The following is a 23,970-nucleotide window of genomic DNA, read 5'->3' as shown; positions in this document are numbered from 1 at the left end:
GGCCATTGCTTAGAAACTAGTAATTTTTACTGAAAAAATGTGTGTATGTAGGTGTGTGAGTATGTGCGCGCACGTGCATGAGTGCGTGCGTGCGTGTGTGCGTGCATGCGTGCGTGCGTGCGTGCGTGCGTGCGTGCGTGTGTGTGTGTGTGTGTGTGTGTGTGTGTTTGTATGTTGGGTAGGTGTGCATGCACATGAGTAGGAAGGCTAGAAGTAAATCTTGGGCATTGTTATTTAGGAGTCATTTACTTTATTTTTGAGACAAGGTCTCTCATAGGTATGTTAATTTGAATGAGAATGACTCCCATAGGCTCATATATTTGAATGTTTGGTCCCTAGTCAGTGGATGTTTTCAGGAAGAACTGGGAGGTGTTGGCTTGTTAGAGGAGGTGTGTCATGGGGTATTGTTTTAAAAGTTCATGCCATCTCTAGTAGTTCTCTCTCTCTCTCTCTCTCTCTCTCTCTCTCTCTCTCTCTCTCTCTCTCTCTCTCTCTTTCTCTCTTTCTCTGCCTCATGCTTGTTGACCAGATATAAGATCTCAGCTATTTCTCCAGCACCATGGGCACCATCCTGCTGCCATGCTCATGGTCACGGACCCTAACCTTTTGGAACCCTGAGCACCAAATTAAAAGCTTTGTTTTATAAGTTGCCTTGATTGTGATGTTTTGTCATGGCAATAGAAAAGTAATTAAGACACTGGGGCTCACCAACTTAGGGTTTGGCTGGTCAGTGAGCCTCAGGGACCCTTCTCTTCCCATGTAGTCCCCATGATTGGGACTACAAATGTGCAGCACCATGCCCAGCTCCCCAGGGACCCTTCTACTTCCACTTTCCCATGGTTGGGATTACTAATGTGCAGCACCATGCCCAGCTCCCCAGGGACCCTTCTATTTCCACTTTCCCCAGAGTTGGGATTGCAAATGTGCAGCATCATGCCCAGCTTTTCACATGGGTTCTGGGTTCACATGGTTCTCAGTTCCTCATATTTATGTGTCAAGTACTTAACCAACTGAACTAGCTCCCCATTTCTGAGAAATCAATATTATTACACAAGAACTTTAAATAGAATTATGGTAAGAAATTAAGAAAAGCAAGAAATCATTTGAAGCATTATAATCTTTCTCATTCTTACCTCATAGAAAACAACGCTGCTTTCTATACACCCTGGAGTCATTCTTAGAAAAATAATGCAAAAATAGAGGACAGACAGACAGACAGACAGACAGACAGACAGACACACACACACACACACACACACACACACACACACACACACACACACAGCCTGTTTCTATATACTGAGATCTTCATTGCTCCATTTATGTGAGATTAAGACTTAAAAATGTCACTTTAACAAGTTAGGTAAATCTACTTGAGTGTAAGCATGTACAATATTATAGCCATATTGCTATTCCTTTGGGGAAAAAAAGTCAAGTTATAAGTAAGCCTTTAAATGGAAGTGAATGATGGTGTTCTCAATTTTCTAGTTTTTATCCTCACCCCGAAGAAAAGGGCAACACTATGAGAATGTGCCTTTTCACATAGTCTTTCTAGTGGCTTCACCACTTTTAATAAAATGTTTAATTAAGATAGTTATATTAGTTAAGATGAAGCCTTGGATGATACATCAAATGTCTAAATTAACAGAAAATTCCCAAGGTGGAATTCCGTTTCTTTCTCATTTTACCATCCTAAGTGGCATTGTGGTTCTGTTCTCCATTCACCCAAATGGCCAGGCTTCTTGTGTTTGCTTTAACTAAGGTAGTGTCCTAATTTGGGTGGCATCCAGTGGCTTGCTAACACCCTCACTAAACAGTGGAGAGGGGTGTAGGTTGCTGTAAAGGATTTCTTAGATGATGAAGGCCTTGCTTTTGCTTTACTGGTTGCACTCTGGACACAGTCATTTTGAAGAGGTTAGTTAGTGTTACTTTTATTAGGAATGGTCAGAAGACCATTCATCGTATTACTATATTCTATTATTCTAAAAAGAGCAGAAAGATACTAAGAGACTCTTAGTTTTCTTTTCCATCAACTCTTCAGCAGCCCAAACATTTATACCTATCCTTCCTTCTACATGTGGGATATATTTGTGCCTTTCATGGTGATATGGTGGGTCTACAAAGTCCAGAAATGGCATTTTATAAATTAAAGGCCAAGTTATTAACTTTCTCTGCATTGCATCATGAAATAAGAACTAGATATCTGTTCTTCTCTCTTTCTAAAGCTGCCTCTTAAGAGCCACATCTTTCAACTGCTTCAAGGCAGGCAAGTTGCCCAGTGGGTTCCTCTGCAGCTCCTCCCAGACATCAGCAAACTCAGTGCTCAGGCCTTAGGTGGGGAACCTTGTCATCGCAGCTATGACACTTTCCACTATTAGGCTTTTTTAGACTAGCTCCAGCCTCAATTTTCTCTTTTGCAACAAGTATCAGAATACATCCCAGCTATCTTTGGAGTAGTGTACTCAGGTGGCATATGCTTTACCTGCCATGACACCACAGGTTATGTTTTTGGTTTTTTGAGACAGGGTTTCACTGTGTTGTGTAGCCTTGGAAGTCCTGGATCTCACTCTGTAGACCAGGCTGGCCTTGAACTCACCAAGATCCTCCTGCCTCTGCCTTCTGAGTTCTGGGATTAAGGTGTGTGCCACCATCGCCTGGCTCACAGGATATGTGTGTGTGTGTGTGTGTGTGTGTGTGTGTGTGTGTGTGTGTGTGTGTGTGTGGCTTAGCAGGATTTACCAACTGTATCACTCTCACAAGTCCAGAGAAGAGTAAGATTATTAGCCTTGTATTTCAGATTCAGGGTTCTGCTCATCTTACAGATACTGAATGTTATATCATGGTATAGGTTTGGTGGCCATGCTATTTTCAGTAAGAGGTTCAAGGAGTAAATAACAATCTGTCATACTCATCTCCTCTAATATGGAGACATGTGTGACAGGTCTTAATTGATATTCATTTTAAACTTGGGTGAGTAGGAAAAAATAAAGAAAAACTATATAAGTGAATACATCCAAAGATCATTTTATACTCTTTCCTTGTACCCTATTGACTGATGGACTTGAAGCTTAACAGAAATGAGAGGCAAGAAATAGCAGGCTAGGAAGATTTCGATTTAACTTTGTTCCAAAATACTTTCCTGATAAAGAATCCAAATGTTGGATAAGAACTTAAGTGTTATTTAATTCTTCCTTCCATCTCTGGGAAGCTCAGCATTTAAGATGGCATAGGTAATTTCCATCGAAAGACCTCCATGGAAAGATGCTTCACAAATTCTCTCTATTGAATTTAATGTCTCTCCATTTTCTAGCAGAATGAATCCCTTAAGCTGTAAAGTCTCCTTACATAATGATCCACACTCATGAAAAACAAATCTCATAGGAAACTGACATAATGCTAGTACATAAGTGCTTGAGAAGTGAAGTTTGCATCTTTTGTCAGTAGACAATCTGCAGTTCTCTCAGTTTAATGACTTCTGTGTTCCTCCGGAGTTTCCCGAGTGAATATTTTCCCGCCTTCGGTTTTTTGTCACTTCTAATACCTGAGAAAGGAGGCCAGGCCTACCATCAGGAGAGAATACACACTACCGAGTTCACACTTCATATCCCATCTTGGCCCCAGATGTCAGAGAAGTGAAGATGGACTCTCTTAACACTGAAGCTTCCACAGCTAGAGAGCAGGGACTACAGAAGAAAGAGGAAACAACAAAACGAGCCATAGTGGCCCTGCTGATAATCCCAGCATTGGGAAGGAGAAGTAGGAGGGTCAGGAGTTCAAGGCCAGCTTCAGATACACAGTGAGTGTGAGACCAGCCTGGCTTCTGTGAATTCTTTTCTAAAATTAAAAATAAAACAACAGAGAGACAGAGACAGAGAGAAACAGAGAGACAGACAGAGAGACAGAGACAGACAGATGAAAAATGAGGTTTATTTTTAAACTTTAAAAAAGGAAAATAATATATATGTTTAAAAAGAATAGAAGACTTGTTGCAGAAATCATGACAAGTAAGCATTTTTCTATTTCAGAATCATGTTTTTATTATATATTAATATGTATAGCTATTCTATGGATCTGCTACTCATTTAAAAATAATTCATATATTAATGTGCCTAGATAATTTATACAACATAATTGTGGAAGTAGTGGCTTCTCATCTTATCATTATACATGTGTAGATGTGTAGTTTAGTTCCTGCATAAACTGATTAAGTTGTTTTGCTGGTGGTGTTGTTTTAACCATGGCTATCACCTCTAATTTTGCAGATTTCCAACTTGAAACATTTAGAATGACCTCTGACATCTTTTCAACTATGGTTTCTTCTAGTGGTAGGTGAGTGGGTTTTACAAGTCCATCCATACAGTGTTTGAAGTCTAAAGCAGAGAGGAAGAAAGCAAGCTCTGAGTTTACACAAGAGACAGTAACACACAATACTCCTAAATACTCCACCTCAGTAGCCTTCTGTTTCTAGTTTCATATCTCATAAGAACTCAATATCCTGATGAGTTCCTTCTAACTCTATGTAACTAGAGCCAGCATGGAAGGTCATAGGTCACATAACAACTTGAAGAAATTGAACAACAGAATAGCCCAAGAAAATTGGCTTTAACATATTAGATAGGCAGGTAGATAAGAGTAGATCAATACTCCAAGATACTCCAAATGATGTTTTTTTAAAAAAAAACTCCACATCTTCTTTAGGTTATGCTATTCTGTAGTCACCTGCTTTTTACCTAAAGGGTGGGATGTTCAAAGAGATAACGTTTTTTGCTATTTATTTGTTTAATTTATTTAATATCATGCTTATCTGTGTATTCCTGCATGTATGTCTATGTGAAGGTGCCAGATCCCCTGGAGCTGGAGTTACAAACAATTCTCAGCTGCCATGTGGGTGCTAGGAATTGAACCTGGCTTCTCTGGAAGAGAAGCTAGTGCTCTTAACTGTTGAGCCATTTCTCCAGCCTGAGATAATTTTGATATGTTAAATCAGAGGTAAAAACTTTAGATGTTATGTGAGAAAATTAAAAAACCAGAATATTTTTTGGCCAATGTTATTTATTTGTGTGTGTGTGTGTGTGTGTGTGTGTGTGTGTGTGTGTGTGTGTGTGTATGTGTGTGTATGCGTGCGCGCGCGTGCGCCAGAAAGGGGATCATATCCCCTGGAGCTACAATTCCAGAATTCCAGGTGATTGTGAGCCACCTAGCATGGGTGACAGGAACTTTGGTTCTTTAGGGCAGCAGCAAGTGCTTTTAAACATTGAGCTATCTCTCTTGGCTCCAATTGCTATTTGTTTGTTATTCTTTCGGGGTATAAAATGGACAAAAGGATTATTTCAGTTGTGTCCTTAGGTCTTCAGTTTTCAGTTACTCATTTGTTATTCCACAGGTTTCCCTGGTTCCTACCAAGCACTGCCAGGCCCAAGATGAGCATAGAGAGTAGTTACCTCTCAGGTATCCAGGGCTGCAATGGAGGCAGAGACACAATTTCTTGTTATGTCCTAGTTACTGTGACAGATGAAATGAACTCATTTCATCATGCTAACAACTCACTGAAAGAGGTGCTGTTAATCTCAGGAGGAGCTAACATTTAGAGAAACTGATTTTCTTCAAATCACAAACCGATGTGCAAGAGTCAAGAAGACAAATCAGGCTTGTTCTGCATTACAGTTACTCTCTCCCCACGTCATGAAGCCTTCAGAGTTTTGTGTGCCTCGAGGAGCACCATGCCAACCTGACCAGGGATCTGAAAAGCCTTCATGAAGAAGGGGCAAATGGAATCTTCAGAAATGAGTAAGAATCCCAGAAAGAGAGGTGGTTGTGAAAGGCTTTCCAGATTATCGAAAGAGTAGGTAAAAGACAAAGGGTATTATGGGAAAAACCATGTATGCGTGTTTTATATAATTAATTTTATCCATCTAAAAATATTTTTCTGATGTCAGTGTGAAAAAAGATGAGAGGTGAGACTTGAGTCAAGAGACAGGTTTTCTGATTATAGGAACAGTCGAGAGAAGGCCCCACATGGTCTGACCTGTACCGACACAGTTGTGATGCGGAGGTCTGACAGTGCCTACAGAGTTAGGAAGTGGTAGCTGTAGGACCTCATTGAAAGGCAGAGAACAGGTATAGGCTAAGGAATTGGTGGTGCCAATTCCAGAGCAAGAGAATACAGAAAGAGAAGGGGACTCTGAAAACATTGTTTAGATAGTTAAATCAGGTCCTGTTAAAACAGTACATGAAAAGAACACATTCAGTCACAAAATACAGGTTCAATTCTGTTTGAAAGAGCTACCACAGAATCTAGTAACTCTAAGTTTAAAGTTAAAAATAAATTTCTGAGCAAGTAATTTTATTTCAGAAGAAAACAGTTAATGTTTTATTGGATACAACTAATAATATTTGATATAATTTAGAGGTGGCTTTAAAAATATTATTGCTAATTTGTTGCTGGAGACAAAACCCAGGGCCTTGTACATGCCCGCAAGCACTGTACCATTAAGTACACTCCAGCCCCACAGGAAACTTTATATAATATGCAATTTCAGGTAAGGTACAAACTCACGCAAAGAGAGCACACATACAAAGGTTAGGTTAGATTTCTGAATTTATTAGTCAAGAATATAGTTCAAGGAAGAATAAGTGTTGCACATCCCAGCATGGAATCCTTAGCTTCCAAAGTCCCCAAATGGTAAGAGGAATATAGACAACACTGTCAGAACATGACAGGGTCTTACCAGATCTAGAATGTTCTGATCTTTCTATGAATATGTACATGGACGACATCTCACATATGACACCCATGGCCATAATTTATTGGATTCATCTACTTATAAAGAATCTGTACTAGCCACTCCACACCCTTCTATTTATGGGGATATAAAAAAGCATAGCTGTCCCCTGGATGTGACCCCAACTCAGGGTCAAGAAAGCAATCCTTCTGGGGATAACAATTTCATCATATTCTAAGTCATTATAAGCATCAAAATAAAAGCTAACTACTTGTAATCAGGTGTGCTTCAAAGCAACTAAGGAATAAGATTGCAGGTATTTACTTTTAAAACAAAACCCTTAATTCTCACACCTACATAAATACTGCTGAACATGAACAGAGTCAACTATTTGGCTGGTGATAATATGTTTTCAGACATCTTGAACGTTTATACATTTCTTGGTGTCTTTATACTATTTCTGAACTTCTGTGTCTTAGAAACAACTTTCTAACCATAAAATATATTAATAATAAAAACAAGCAGAATGTTTAATACTGACTTCACATTAAGATTCTAATGTGTGTGAAATTTAGTATTTTATTTTAAAATGTTTTGTCTATTTTTTAAAATTTTATTACATTTAAAATTTATTTATTTATGTGTGTGTTTGTGCCTCTCTCTCTCTCTCTCTCTCTCTCTCTCTCTCTCTCTCTCTCTGTGTGTGTGTGTGTGTGTGTGTGTGTGTGTGTGTGTGTGTGTATAAGGGAGAGGGTGTGCATGAACCACACATCAGTGGAAGTAATAGGACAACTTGTGAGAGACATTTCTCTCCTATAATTTGGGTCCTGGGGATTGAACTCAGGTTATCAGCAACAGGCTAAGCCTGCTGAGCCATCTTGCTAGCCTTTACACTTTGCTTGAGGTATGACCATTTATCCAATGAGTAGTTTCAATGGCAGGTTACATCCTAGAGAAACTTTTATCTTTCCATTGCCAGTTTCAGCACCAGGGAGAGTAATCTTCCTGGCTAACAATGAATATAGATGAGTAAATCCTAGGTGTCTAACTTCAAATTAATGTCTAGGTTCATATGAATGAGTGTAACATGATAATGAAGGACACAGGCACAGGAGAAATATTTGATAAATGTTTTCTCCCATTCTTCTTGCTGCTCTTCTTATTATATGGAAAGCTGATGTAATAAAAAGATACTTAAACTTCTTTGTCACAGGTACCCAATATATGTGGAAACTTAATAATCAATTAGATATTTCTAGCTGTTACATTCTAACCTTAAACATAGCATAAGATTGGACTAGCATTTCTCAATATTAGAGAAGCACAAAATATATACAAATCTCAAGGCAGCTGGGCATGTAGCATGTGTGAGGCCCTGTGTTCATGCCTTGGGATTAAAGAAAAGTATGAATTGAAGATCTTAAAAATTCAGCAGTGCTTATAAACACAAAATAACACTTTAAAGAATAATCAATTATCTTCCTTAACATAGCTATAGGATTCCTGTGAATTATAACTTTTCATGTGAATTTTCGATTAGACTTTTATATGCTTTGAAGAATAAAGCAGTGATCTATTAACTAACTATATTACAATGTATATGTGTTTCTAAGTGGCAGGGGTAGCGCAGAGACTAAAACATTTAGGGAGTTAAGCTTGTAGGATTATTAGCACAAAGAAATTACCAAATTGGTTAATTGGTTGACTACCCTAACAATGACTAAAAAAATCTATGCACTAGAATTTACTCATCTTAACCTTTTAAATGCAATCATTTTGATGGAGTTGGCCATGTGGAAAAAACCTAACATTTAAATAAACATGTATTAATTAATTAGTAACTATTCTTCATTAGTAACAAATTTGGGTACTGCACAATTAATGTTGCATTTAGTTGTTTACTAGTTAATATGTCAATAACAAATCTAAAACATTTTGAAGCAACCAATACCTGCGACAATTTTAATGGCGGTATCTTTATATTGACACATATTGGTTATTATGACAATTTAAATTTAACAGATGTCTGAATGTAATGGCAAACTTGGAAAGCTAGCATTTGTAAACTCAATTACCAGAAATGCTCTGGCAAATGGCCAAAATTTAGGAAATAGGCAGACACATATTCCCAATGGTCCATTAGCATAATAGCCTATAACTGTTCTTGTGAATCGAGGGGAACAAAGTTCTTCAGAGAAGAAGTACAAAGTGCTCACAGGAAACCAAAACCAAAACCAAAAACCAGTTCGATGCTGAGCTCTGACCCCTTACCAGCATTCCACTTTTCCATCATTAAGAGAGGCTGGTCTGAGGTTCATGGGTGATCCTACTAACATCTGGCTTGCACATCTGGCAGTCAGTCTTGAATCTGGAAATAGAAATCAAACAGCTACCTAATGAGTGTAAATTGTCCCCATACACAGGAGTGTTAAGCCAAGCATTTACATGAAACATTTACTTGTACATTGCTTCAGTTTATCTGTCAACTAACTTGAGGGAATAAGTTAGTAAAATTAGGTCATAAGACACAGGAGCAGAGAAAATGTTTTCATTTTCACCTGAAATCATACATATGGAATGTCTAATGAGTGCATGAACACCTGATCTAGTCTCTTTACTTTCAAAACATTTTGTTTAATCATAAAAGCATAGCATAAAACCCAAGAGAAATTTGTCTATACGTCCAACAAAGCTTTGTCTTCTAGTAGTGCCAGGATTTTTCTAGGAGAAACTTGTTGACTCTATGAGATTCCCTTACCTCAAACACATGCTCCAGGGCATCTGTCCTTCAGGGATTCAGGCTTGTTTTCCCAAAGAGCAATATGAATACACTGGAAATGAGGTGCAAAATTACCAGACAGCCTTTAGAAGCTGTCAAACTTGGCCTCTTGTTTATCTTTCATTTTATTATGTTTCCAGGTGTTTGCCCAGTCTGAGATTGCCTTTCTGCTTTGCTCTGGGGATTCCTGGCTGCCCCAACTATCTTTTCTGGGTTTGCCTTAACATTTTTGTCTCAGAAGTTTGGATTCTTGACCTTTGCTTCTCAACCACTGGCTCTGAGCGTTGAACTTGACAATTTCCCTTTTTACAGCCCTGACACCATGTACCCACATTTTGTCAAATCCAGTTTCCTGTTTGGAGTCTACTGCCCTGCAGTTCTAGGTGATTGGTATCACTGTCTCATTTTAGTAGTACTAGAATTAACATCACTCTCTCTGTGACATTTTGTACTTTTCAAAGTGTGATCATATCTGCAGATAGATGTTTCAGTCCTGCCAGGTCCCACACTGTTCAGTCCCAAATAAATACAGAGGCTTATATTAATTATAAACTGTTTGGTCTATTGCTCAGGCTTATAACTAACTAGCTCTTACACTTAAATTAATCCATAATTCTTGTCTATGTTTAGTCACGTGGTTCGGTACCTTTTCTCAGTTCAACATTCTCATCTTACTTCCTCTGCATCTGGCTGATGAGTCTGTCTCTGCCTCTCCTAGTCTGGTCACCCCACCTACACTCCTGCCTGGCTACTGGCCAATCAGCATTTTATTAAACCAATAGGAGTGACAAATCTTTATATTGTACAAGAGCATTATCCCACAGGACATATATAAGTTTATTATAATTTCATTCCTATTTCATGAGTAAGAAAACAGATCCAAAGATACCACACAATGATGGTTACTCTGCAACTTTGAGGATTCCAATCCTCATTAACATGCATGCATAAAGGAACTGAATGTTTTTATTTTGATTTAAGAACTGTTTTTTTCTTTAACAGTTGAGATCACCTGTAGTGAAAGTAATTTATAACAAATTGTTGAGATTTTTGAGTTGTTCACATTTCTATCTCTTAATTTCTTTCTCCTTCTTTTTCCTCAATACAGACTTTTTCAGTGCCATGTTAGAGCCCCGAAGCTCAAGATATTCCTGAAAACTTTACTTATTGGAAAGTTGTCAACCAGGTGTAAAAGTCTTAAAAAGACTACAACACCACAGTCAAAGTTATCCTCTGAAATAGTATTATTCATATAGATTTTATCAGTTCTCTGTCCTCAAGGTGCTGCACTCTACACACTTATAACTTCTTCAATAAGGATGGGAACTTCATGTATTTACTGTTTTATCTCCTTTACTTTAGAACTGTCCATGCTTGGCAGAATACACTTGTGATGGTTCGAATGAGCACTGTCTGCCACAGGGTCAAGCATTTGAGTTCTGATTGGCACTGATTGGGGAGGTTACGGGAATTCTAGGAGGTGGAGCCTTTAGGAGGAAGTATGTTGCTGAGGTTGAGCCTCAGAGTTTATAGCCTTGCCACACTTCCAGCTCTGTCTCTGCTTCAGTGTGTGGATAAAAAATTCCTTCTTTGCCTGCATGCCATCATGCCTTTCCTAACATCAGGGGCTTTTGCTCTGGAAGCATAAGTCAAAACAAACTCTTCTATAAACTGCTTTTGGTCATGGTGTTTTATCACAAAAACAGAAAAAGAACTAATAAATACTCAATAGATCTATAAAGAACAGAATGCCTACACTTTATACTTTATTAGTCTTTTATACTTTAGTCATATCTTGTTTTTCGCAATGAATAAATTTCACTAAAATTTTTGGTCTTTCTTTCTCTCTCTCTCTCTCTCTCTCTCTCTCTCTCTCCCTCCCTCCCTCCCTCCCTCCCTCCCTCCCTCCCTCCCTCCCTCCCTCCCTCCCTTCCTTTCTTTTTCTTTCTTACTTTTTTTCCGAGACAGGGTTTCTCATTGTAGCTTTGGAGCCTGTCCTGGAACTTGCTTTGTAGACCAGGCTAGCCTAGAACTCACAGAGATCCACCTACCTCTGCCTCCTGAGTGATGGGATTAAAGGAGTGTGCCATCACTGCCCAGCATTTTTATTTCTTTTTAAATGAGCTTCTAAAAAGTTTATTCTAGCCTCATTAAGCAGGTCATATGGCTTATATTATTCAAATAGTATACAATCTTTTAAATACTGTATAGTTGGAGACATATAATATTTCTTTTGTTTTGTTTTGGAGGCAGGGTTTCTCTCTGTAGCTGTCTGTCCTAGAACTTGCTGGCATGTACACGAGGCTGGCCTGTCCTCAAGCTCACAGAGATCTGCCTGCCTGTGTATCCTTAGTACTAGGATTAAAAGTGAGTGTCACCATGCCTGGCCATACAATGCTTCTTTAAAGTTGTCCTGGCTGATAGTTTTCAGGACGTTCTCCAATGAACTTGTATTGGATGGTGTACAATTGCTACTGCATAAAATATTAATATCAGTACATTTAATTTCAGGCTAATGCTTATGGTGTGGTTGGCGGTCACAAAGCTCCACAGCTTGCTATTTCAATTATATTGACCATTTTATTTTACATTTTATTTACAGTTGCTGCATTCTAAGTTTCCACACATCTTGTTGCTTAACTATAGTCTCTGTGTTTTTGTTATTATATTTCCTCTGACATTTTTCTTACTTAAAGATGAATGATTATATTGTACAATTCCAGAGACGAGACCAAATCTGTACAGCTATCTTTAAAAGTAGCCAATACTATCACTTACATGTAAAAATTCATATATATCTTATAGTGACTCAATATAAGATATTTTAAATTTAGGAATTAGTGGAGGTTTTGTGACAACAAAAGACACCATGAATTTCATAGACACAGGTAGGAAAACTACCGAGGGTATTAATAGAATAAGAAAGCACAGACACAGAAATACTGGGAACTCATATTTTAAAAACTGAAAACTATATAGATAGGAAGGATATGGCATAATAATTAATTATAACCCCATGAAATCCACAGTTCCCTTTAGAAAGGAAACCAGGGACAATCCTCTATCCGGGCATGAGCTTTAAGTGCTAAGTCTGTTTACAGAGCAGGCAGTAACTAAAGATTTTAATGAAAGGAAATAGAAGATAAATAATTTACAAATTAAAAGCTGGCTTAAGCCACTGCAGACAAGTTTGGCAGATGGTTCACTCCTGGGGGTTAGTAAGTTACAATGGGATATTTTGTTATTATTATTGGCTTTTTGTTTTAATAAAGTCTCAGAGAAAAATACTTAGTTCATAATGCCCTTTCTCCTTCCTACCTAAGACTAGCTGAAACCAAAGTTATCTTGTTAACTTGGTTTAATACACCTAATAGATGTGAAACATTTAGGTTTCAGAATGTAATGAAATCATTAGGATTACTATAAAATAAGCAAATGTTATATATATATATATATATATATATATATATATATATATATATATCCATCATGCTGGGCTATTCATTAAAAACCAAAAAAAAAAAAAAAACTGAGCAAGATGCATGTTCTATTTGGATTTTGAAAAAAGGAAGGAAGTTAATGAATAAAGAGAAGGTAAGTGGAAACCATGTGACTCGAAAGCTCAACACACTCTCTTAACTATTTCTGTCAATTCATGATCACAACTTTTACCATCTATGGAAAATGTAATGAACCTTTCTGTTTTATCCCTTTAAGTTCTTTAAGTGATATACATGAGGTAGTTACATAGTATCAGATCAGGAATTTAGGGTCAAGAATAATTTGCCATAATTTGGGTTCAATCTATATGATCTCATTTTGAACCCCCTTTCTCAGTCATTATGTCATACTTTGCAGATTATTTAGAGTTAGGAAAAGAATGGTAAAAAGAAAACAATTACATGCTTGGGGAAAGAAAATGTTGGACGTTATGACATAACCATGTGAGCTGTCTATGATGTTTGTGAATGAAAAACTATGTGTTCTGAGGATAAACTATTACCTTAGCAGGCTTTGCTAATGTATCTGGAAACATGTTACTTACGTGTTGTGACTGCAAACAAAATCTGCTGGAGCTTGTTTTAATATAAACAAAGAAGCTGATGACATAACTGTGGCCAACATATGATATTCCATTTACCTCTCATGAGATTAGAACAAACAAAAAAGAGGCTTTATATACTCCATATGTACACATAACACACAATTACACTTTGTTCCTGGAGACCTCCTTTAGTTGTATGATTGTGGGTGTGATCAGGTCTCACACCAACATCAACTCCATAGCAGCTTTGCAAAACAGATACCTCACAACTCTTGCCAGGTGGAAAGGACAGGTCAGACACCATTTCTTTTTTCTCTAGTCTAGACTTCTAGTTAAGTGAAAAGAAGTAAGGCAAAGTCCTAAATCATCTCCATGTATGTACTAATTACTTGTACATGACAGTTAACTGCTGTGATAAAATACCTGAGGAAAGCATCTCAAGGAAGGGAGGGTTTACTTTGCCTGGGAATATGGCCCATCATAATATGCACGGGACAATGGCAGGAGTGTGAGGCCCTGGTCACACTGGCTTTGCAGTCAGGAGGTAGAGAGGGACAAAAGCAGGCACTCCACTAGCTTCCTTTCTTTTTTATTCAGTCCAGGACCAGGCTATTCACAATAACAGTGCTGTTCCCTCCTCAGTTAAAACGCTGGAAATGCCCTCACAGACAGGTCCAGGGGTGTAACTCCTAGGTGATTCTAAATGCTTTCAAGTTGATGATCCAGATTGTCACAATGCAGTAACTCCTCACATATGTCAGTAAAGTTGTTTCAAGTCATTGGTCCAGTACTCAGCTATGATTGATTCTATGCACTGCTAACCAATAGTGCTAGAGTTTGGTAAGGGTGCTTCCTCTTATTTAAAGTTTCAAATAGTATGACCACCACTTCAAAGGATCCCTGGATATTTCCTCATAGCATTTCTTGTCTTCCCTCCAGCCAGGGTACATATTTTTATTTGTTTGTTTGTTTTTCTTGTTGTTTTGTTTTGTTCTTGAGAGTAAGTCTGGCTGTGTAATCTTGGCTGGCCTGAATCTTGCTGTCAGTCAGGCTCACCTCAAACTCATAGAAATTTGCCTGCCTCTACCTCCTGAGTGCTAGGATTAAAAGTGTTGAGTCCCTATGCCCGGGGCAGTGGGTTAAATCATAATTATGGAGAAATATAACAGTAATACTTTCAAGAAGAACTAGAAGATTAATGGTCAGTCAGGTATATAACAACATCTTTACAAGTATAAGAAGTGGTATACTAATGTAGCTATAAATCAAATTTCTGATTAATCTTAATATAATTAAAAGCCATTTATTTATTCCACATGATTTTTGTCAAACTAAAATGATTCCTAGGAAGCAAAAAGGCTTATGGGTTATTCTAACTCCAGGTGCTGGAGATAGAACCCAGGATCTTTGGCACACTGGGCAAACACTCTGTCATTGATTTATACAGCCAGCCTTTAGTTGTGAACTTTTAATAGAGACAGAGATCTAGGACCTGTTTGATCATCTCCTGGTGGGAAGCTCTACAAAACCATGTTGTTTTTCTTTTGCATTGGACCTTTCCCTACTCTCATCAGTGTCTTTTATCTGGTAAGATTAGTAGAAATTAAATAGAAGCTTTGGTCTTGGTTACACTGTGAAATGCGTGGGAGACTGAGCTCAGCTAGCCATAGCTAGATCAAATCTTAAATGTATAACTTCCTCAAGCATGACTCACATAACTGAGTGAACCACACTTTGTCTTTGTATTAGCTTGTCATTTGAAGAAGGGGATCATATTTTACTCAGAGCACTGTCATGAGGGTTAGAAATAAAACATGTAAGAGTACACGGCACATATGAGAGGAGTGGTGCCTGACCAATGTAACGTTAACCACAGTCAGCCAGTAAAGCTGTGTACATTCTTAATGTACTTTCCTTTCTCTAGCACATGTACACCATACCTGATGTCACTGTGGAAAACAAAACCATTTAATGTTTGTTAGTGTGAAAATATTACACATGCAGTACACACACACACACACACACACACACACACACACACATTGCATTTCAGAGAAGGGATTATATGTGTGACTACATGTATTGGCCTATGATTTTCTTACTTTTAGCAAGTAAGACAGAGAAAATGGAAGCAGTTTGCTTTATTTAAGTGAAAATTTGTCAACCTAGGTTACTGGAAAAGCCAGAAACATTTCTCTTTGAAAGCTGAAAATGGGTATAGCATTTCCTGTTTATTTAGACGGGATCATGAATGTATTCATGAAGATGGCATTTTCACTGACAAGAATTTCAGTGGGTTTGATGATGAGAGCATAGAAAGAAGCCTGAATAAAGTGCTCAGGGAAGAGAGCACAGTTAAGTCAGGGCAAAGGGGAATTTGGCCTTTAGCCTTATTGTTTTAATCTTGGGACCTCGGAGTTATTCAAAGTGATCCATAGATTCTTATCTACATTAGTTACTGTTTACAGAGATTACAAAACCACATTTATGGTGTGTGTGTGTGTGTGTGTGTGTGTGTGTGTGTGTGTGTGTGTGTATTAGTTTCTCAGGGATGCTGTAACAAAGTACACACTAGGGTTGGAATGAGAGCAGGAGTAGCTTAAGTTGCAAAGATTCTCTCACAGGTCTGGAGATCAGAAGTCAAATAAAGGCCATCTCAGGCCATCTCTCTCTGAAGGTACTACAGGAGAGTGTTTCCTTGTTTCTGGTGGTTGTCAGCAGCCCTGTCTTCCTTGTCCTCCCGTGGCATAACTCCAAGGTCTATCTGGGTATTCACAGAGTGTCCTCTGTTTCTGCCTCACTTCCTCTTCTCTGGGCTTCTTTGTCACTTTCCTTTTTAGATGGACACTAATCCTGTGAAGTCCCACTCCATTCAGTCAGTATACTTGTATCTGAATTTACACATACAGCCATCTTCTTTTCTAAATCAAATACAAATGAAAAGGACTGCCTATTAGAACTTGAACATGTTTTCCTATATAATAATCCAACTCACAATATGCATGTGTGCCCACGCACGTGCGTTTTAAATATATGAGGTGTGTGCTTTATAAAACATAAGATGTTGGGCTAGTGACACGGCTCAGTGGGTGAAAGTGCTTGCCACGGAGGACTGAGCACCTGTGTTCATCTCCGGGTGTCACAGTGGGAGGAGAGAAAAGTGGTCTCTGACCTTCACACACCTGTGTGCCTGTGAGTGTCGCATGCACATGTACATACAAACAGGAATGCACACACACATAAATAACACAATTGAAAAAGTAAAAGTTATTTAATCAAAAATTTCATATTAAATTAAAAACTGAAAGTAGTTCACCAATTTTTCAACTGATAGATATTAAATTCATAAATCTCTAGGTAAGAATCTAGGAGTTGGATAAACATTTGTAAGTAATGAGACAAGTGGTGCACACTCCAAAATTCCTGTCAGAAACAGAATGAGGTAAAGCTTGAAAAGAAGCCAAAGCATGGGGGACCTTTGGCACTCAGATGAGCATTCTAATCGTACTATGTTAGACAAAGAGTTGCTGCTGATGTTTTAAACAGATGTGGACGAATGTAGAATTTATAGTGATTAATAAAGTAAGCATTCTAGACCACTATGTGCTCATTAAAAGCAGATTTAGATTTATTCATGGGACGCTGGTGTGGAGACAGTGGAGGTGGAGTCCAGGACCCCAGGTATAAACTTTCTAGCAAGATATATATATATATATATATATATATATATATATATATATATATATATACATACATACACTTGCTGGTTAGCCTTTTATGTTTAAGATAATATTTCTTTAAATACAAAACACTAAAACCATCTATTTCAGCCAGTGATTTGCAAACGTATAATAGACATGCAAATATCTGCTGGTTGGTAATGATTAGCAGGGTCAAATGAGGTAAAAATGCTGAATTTCTGTGTTGTTTTGTATTCTCTGTTTAGGAGAAAAATTAGTAGATTAAAAAATGGGGTGGAAGGGTCCAATGTTGAAGAAAACTAAAGTTTAAATTGATGAAGAAGTTGTAACCAGGTTATAATTAGTTTTTCATGTGTATGTATATACGTCACTCAACACACATAGTTCCTGTATATGAAGGATACAAAGATGCATTTAACTATATGCTAGCTACTGCTCAATGGATGTCATCTGATTAGATTCTTCCCTGTGGGATAGGAATTATCATGTCTGACGTTCACATAGCCTAAAGAGACTGCACAGACAGTTAAAGGGTGATCCAGAGCCCTGTTCACTTTTTACAGGACAAGGAGCTGACAATCTACAGAACACTTTAATTCGCAAGCTTAAACAATATTTCTGAAACTTAATAAGTATGCAATAGTGAGCTTTTCCTACTTTACTCTGAGTAGTGGTCATTTTCTTTACCTATTCCTCATCTCTAATAAATAAAATTGAACAAGAAAAAAAACAAACAAAAAACAAAATGAACACACCTATTGCTTGAGACACAAAACAGAACATTCAGAGCTCTTAAAGGGATGTTTAGCTATTCATTAAGAAAGGAAAAGGAAAGTTCCTGCTGTCAATGTCTATCAAAGCTCTCATCCAAGATGTCTAGAGTAAAGCAAGAGGTACAACCTCCTGAGATATATATGTATTATTATATGTGTGTACATATTGAGATAAAAACCTTTCCTCCTGGTTTTACATAATTTAAAAGAGAAATGGCATTTTAAATTTGCAAGTGAAATAGTTCTCATAGACCTAGATGATGCTTACCTGAGCCAGGCACAGATACTGCAGGTAGTTTGAAAAGTCACAGGAATTCTTAATTGTGACACTATAAAGTCTTACTTAAGGTTTTGCAAATTTCCTAAGCAGTTTCAATGATGTAAACATTTTATAATTCCATTGCAATTTTATTTAAATGGACATATCAAGTTATCACTTCTTTCCGTTATTTTTCATAACTACTTTAACAAGCTCATCAATACAGTGGGAGTTTAGAGTAATAACATTCAACCAAGAATTAATTGTAAGCACAGGTATTAAGGAAGTTTGTCCTATGGTACTTCAGAAATGTTTACCAGATCCTGTATCCTGGGAGTCGACTGAAGGTCCAACAAAACAAGATTAATAAAAAGAAAGATATTATGATGACTTTGTATATTGACTTTTTTTTTTTCCGTTTGGGATGACAAAATGATTTGAATGCACCTTAGGATTTCTAAGCTTTCTGGTGACTGGCAATATGTCTTTATTGAAAAGGGCACACCTCTTGAAATATTAAAGAAACTATATCCTTGGTGTCGAGGAAGAAATCAGCAGTCATGCTTATTTGGTTTTAATTCATCGCCATCAGAGAGGTATTAGCCTGTGCGTGTTAACGGTTTTTAATTAAAAATTTCTCACGGACTAAGGCTGCTCTATATTCTGATAATTCAAACAAATCTTGTGATCCGCATACGCCTATGGAAAAGGGAGACATCATCAACCGGCCTCATACCTGGGGCTCCTTGGGGATTTCTAGCGCGGGGTGTTGGGCGCCCACCCAGCTCCTCCCGCACCCGCTAGGCTGGGAGGCGAGTTCAAGAGCTCGCTCGGCCGGGAGGCTCCCGGGGTGACACGTCCTATTTTTAGCCCACACGCGCAGGTGCCAGCCTCCCCAGCGGCGGTGGAAAAAGCCCCGCGACATTGCACCTGTCTCCAGACCCCAGCAGCGAGGCGGGGTCGCGGGACCGTGGAGGGCGAGGAGGGGGCGAGGCGGCCCGGAGCAGGTGGCCCGCCACTCCCGGCACGTGGCCCGCGCAGCGAGGCTGGGGAGGACGCCAGGCGGGCGCGCAAGCTGTGTCCTTCCCCTCAGGGCTCCTCCCCGCGCACCTGCTCACCTGTCTGTCCGATCCCGGCGCGTGGGGGGAGGGACGAGGGGTGAGGGATGCGGAGGAGGAGCGTCGGGAGAAAGAGGGGGTGCAGCGAGGGCTCCGCCCCCCCCTCCACCGCGGACGCTGCGCGCAGGCGCAGTGGCCGCTACCGCAGGCAGGGGGCGGCAACATGGCGGAGTGAGCGGCGGCGTCGGGGCTTCACAACAACAGCGGCGCCGGTGGCAGTGGCCCGAGCTTCGGGTCCCCGGCGGAGGGCGGAGGACCGTGCGAGCCGAGGCAGCATCCCTGCGGGGCGCGGGGACGACCGGGCTGGTGGCAGCGCGCTGAGGCGATAGATCGGCGAGGAGAGCGCCGAGGTGATCTGCGAGGAGACCGAGAGAGGCGAGCGGGCGCTGAGGCGAACCGTGCGGAGATCTGTGGGAGACAGCTGCGGCAGTCCGGGAGGAGAGCCCGGGAGGCGACCTCGGAGGCGACCCTGGCGGCGATCCCTTGAGGCGATCCGCGAGGCGCTCGGTGCGCACGGCCGCCGGGCCCGGCGGAGGCGCGGACGGGAGCGGGCCCGGCGCCGCGGCGCTGGTGGATGCTGGGGCTGCGAGGCGCCGGCCGGGGGGCGGGGGCCGCGGCGGGGATAACGGAACCGGCGGAGGCGGTGCGGCGGCGCTGCGCGGCTCCTCAGCAGCGGGGCGGATGGCGAGCGACAAGCCGGGCCCGGGGCTCGAGGCGCAGCCCGCCGCTCTCCTGGCCGTCGGGGCCGGCGGCAGTGGAGGCGGCGGAGGAGCCATGGGGGAGCCGCGGGGGGCGGCCGGCTCCGGCTCCGGCCCGGTGGTGCTGCCCGCGGGGATGATCAACCCCTCGGTGCCGATCCGCAACATCCGGATGAAATTCGCCGTGCTCATCGGACTCATACAGGTCGGCGAGGTCAGCAACAGGGACATCGTGGAGACCGTGCTCAACCTGGTAAGGGTCCCCGCGCGTCCGCGCCCTGCCACCCCGCGTCCCTCAGCCGCCCGCCCGCCTGTCCGCCCGCTTGCTCGCACGGCCACCGCGCCACCTCCCTCTTGCCACCCGCGCGATGCCCAACTCAGCCCGGCTTTCTAACACTTCCGACGAGCGTTCATTTGGGCCTAGACCATGAGTGGAGGGGTGAAGCGGCCCTTGGGTCCTCTGGGGCTTTTTCCTCCCAGCCTCGTAATTGTCCATGCTGTGGCTCCGCAAGAGTGACAGTCCGGCCCCAGGGGCATGACACCCTCACCCCTACCCTCCCACCCTACCCCCCCCCCCCCCCCGCGCCTCCCGCTCCCGAAATGTGAGAAGCGCACTCTCTCCAACTTGAGCAGCTGAGATGCTGTGTTTTCCAGGGAGGGCGACGGATGATGCAGGTTTTGCATCTTGTCTTGACATTCCCAGGCTGTGATGGAGAGTGTTGTGCCTGTGCTCGCCCCGACCCTCATCTCTAGGCAACCTTCCCCTCTTTGTAATCTCTAGTTACGCTGCTCTCTTAGCCTTTAGGGGGGTGTGGGGCACAGAAGGTGTTGAAATGGAAGGGGTACCCGATCATACAGGTTGGTTTCGATGGTTGCCTTCAGGAGCGTGGCTGGTGGATAAAGACCAGAGGGAAAGATTTCAAAGGCAGCCTAGGTTTTGGCTCCTTTCATGGTAAGAGAGTTACTGCAGAACTGTGTATGACTTAATGTTTTGTGCTATCTACAGGGAGTCTAAGTGGTGTTCCTGATGACAGGGAAAGAGATAAAGAGAGGAAAATTCTGAATAGAGCACAATTAAGGGTAGATCATGAATTATACGCTTTGTAAATGCAGTGGTTTGGTTTTTTTTGTTTGTTTTATTTTACTATTTATTTATTTATTTTTTTCTGCAGCAAAGCTCTTAAAACAGTTTCCTCTGCAACATCTAGCCTTTGACATTCAGTAAGGTTGGGGTTTGGAAGGCAAGGTGTAAATCAGGAGCAATCAGTTGACCATTGTACTTGGTGTGAAGTCGCAGGCATAAAAAAATGCTTGGCTAGGGGATTTTTACAACACTCATGCAGTCTGAATTTTCAGTGAGGCAATTATTTTTATTTGATGTATTGGAAAATTAAAAGAAAACTGCAGCAATGGCAGCGGTACCCTGAGACATGGATTAGATAATGTCTGTGGTTTATGGACCTTTGAAATTCACAGAAAAGTTGAAGCACTTGTTTTTCCTTTTGCTAGTGTGTCAAGTCAAAGATAGGTTATCTGTCTTTACTTTGCTATATTTATGGCTGCTTGAAAACAAAGCACCTTTTTTTTTTACTTTTGTGTACCCTTCAAATTAATCACCACAACGTCAGTGTAAGTTTGTAAGGTTGTCATCCCATAAGTATAAGTAGTTCCTTTCAAAACACTAATAGGAATATGGTTTTCTTTTTATTTTACCTTGCTTCAAATAGGCCATTACTTTTATTGCTCCTTTTTTGTTTTTAGAAGATAGGCAACCTCAAGAAATATATTCATGTATTAGCTGCTACTCAATTTATGTATATTTAAAGGAACACGCACATTTTAAGTTTTCCCATTTTCTGTAGCCAATAGGATTTTTACTGTAGATGATGTGATTATGGTATTTGTGTGCTCACCTAGTGTATGATTACCTGGTAAGAGGCAATAGGGCTCTCCTCACAGTCTGGAAACTGATTGGAATATGGAACCAGTGTGGACTCAGTAGCCATGCCTGCTGGATCAGTTCTTGACAGATGGCTTCTTTAGATACACAGTAGACTCAAAAAGGAAGTGAAGTATTTCTCTTATGGTAAAAAAGAAATTTAACTCTTCAGTGAAATGAAATCTACCATACAAGATGCAAACTTTTTTTTCTTTTTAGATATTTACTCTTAGCTTATAGATCTTAGAAATATGTGATACCAAAATCACATACAGCTCAATTCCTCTGTTTGATTTTTGGAATAGAAATAGTAGGTGTAAATTTTCTTTGCAGAGATTTAAAGAATGCAGTCTATTTTTAGATGGAAACTTGTGGGGTAAAGAGGAGATGACAAAAGGCACTATTTATTATTATGATGCTGGCTGTATTGTATTTCTTGAGTTAGCCATATGAGGTCTAGGGTTTTGAATTGTAGGTTTAAGCTTTATTGTTCAAAAATAGACTTGAAATTGTGGAATTTTAGGTTGATTCTTAAAAGTATATTTGGCACCACAATAATTATCAAAGCTTCATTTTTATTTAAGAAGTAAGCACAACCAGTAAAATTCATTTAGAATACTGAGTGATGTGTTAGAAGTTGGAAACTTTTAGTATTTCTAAAATGAATTTCTTTTACTTTCGATCTTAAGTTAAATGTAAAAGAACAATGTAAGGTGGAAATAGTGAAACATTTCTTAGGTTGGCCCATGCCAGAAAAGGAAGGAAGGGAACTAATGAAACCGAGTTCTTACAGTATGCTTGGCATGGTCACCTTTGACAGAGTGTTTTTGTTCTGTTCATTCTTCTTTCTGTATAATGAGAAAATATGAGAATACTCATAGTTGGTCTTCAGGTGCTGTTTCACATTTGCCTTACCTGAAAAAATTTGCAAAGTAAAGTTTAAGTATATAGTAAAATATAGGACTTCACCATAGCTCTGCTTGGAATTTTTCTGCTTTTTATCAAAGGCAGAGGACATTCTTCTACTCAGGGGTTGTAGTGAAGATCACAGTGTAATAAAGTGAATGATGTCATTGTCGGTGCTTGTATTGTGAATCATGGGGTTGTAGGTGACGTAAAACATTCGAATATGGAACAGAGCTATCAGGAACATGATTGAATGAGTTTGAAAATAAGGTTACATGGCGAGTGTGTGGTGAAAAATTTGTCTTGTGGCTGTACCAGTACAGAAACTAGTCTGGAAGCTGGCTTCAGAAGTTTTTTATGTAGCATATAAGAGAGTTTATGTTGAAGAGATTTTATTGGTTAGCTTTCTCTTGTAAAGCAGGCATACTTAAGTCTATTGTTTCCTTTGTAAACATACTTGACATGTATTTATAGAAAGTTTCTACTTCCTTCAAGTAAATGCTATGTACATACATATTATGTTTTTTCTTGGTTTATAACACGGAAGTTTCTTTTTTTAAAAATGTAAATTTTTAGAAAAGATAAGAGAATTAATTTTAATGAAATAATTACAATAGTGTTTTTAAATCTACTTTAGGTAGTATAATTTTTAACTATAATAGTAGAATTCAACTATAGTCTTATAGATTTTTCATGAGTTACTGAATTTGATTTTTTCATGTGTTTATAGATTATTTTAAATTAATTACTATGAAATGTATCATTATGTCTTTAGTTGTAGGAATGATATTACTCGAACTTCTTAAAAAATATAAGTGGTATAACTATTTAGTGTATTGAAAGATGCAACTAAATCCATGAGGGCATTTAGACTATTAAATTCCTCTTGGTATGTGGATCATGGTAGTTTTGTGAGAAGGGGTATTTTGTTATTTTATTTATTTATTTTGTAACTAAACTATGACCATAACTCTTCTTCCTTGAGAGTCTATTCATTTGCAAGTTGATAATCAGAATAATTTATATTTTA

At 39.7% G+C, this 23,970-nt stretch overlaps 1 protein-coding gene across 7 annotated transcripts in view; it reads left to right on the top strand.

Annotated features, from left to right (window-relative positions):
* Positions 1-20,033: 20,033 nt before the first annotated feature.
* Positions 20,034-23,970, top strand: part of Nbea (neurobeachin) — a 545,747-nt gene continuing 541,810 nt past the window's right edge. For 4 of the 7 annotated variants that reach the window (XM_076574106.1, XM_076574104.1, XM_042279069.2 and 1 more), the window contains exon 1: positions 20,035-20,348. In XM_076574106.1, coding sequence (XP_076430221.1) covers positions 20,079-20,348 — 270 coding nt within the window. In that variant the 5' untranslated portion in view covers positions 20,035-20,078. Of the gene's footprint in view, positions 20,349-23,970 lie in introns of all 7 variants that reach the window. The other 3 variants (XM_076574108.1, XM_076574107.1, XM_076574103.1) reach the window with 2 other exon arrangements.

The sequence above is a fragment of the Peromyscus maniculatus genome, chromosome 6, assembly GCF_049852395.1.
Source record: "Peromyscus maniculatus bairdii isolate BWxNUB_F1_BW_parent chromosome 6, HU_Pman_BW_mat_3.1, whole genome shotgun sequence".
NCBI classification, from domain to species: domain Eukaryota; kingdom Metazoa; phylum Chordata; class Mammalia; order Rodentia; family Cricetidae; genus Peromyscus; species Peromyscus maniculatus.
This window is presented reverse-complemented; position numbering and strand designations above follow the sequence as displayed.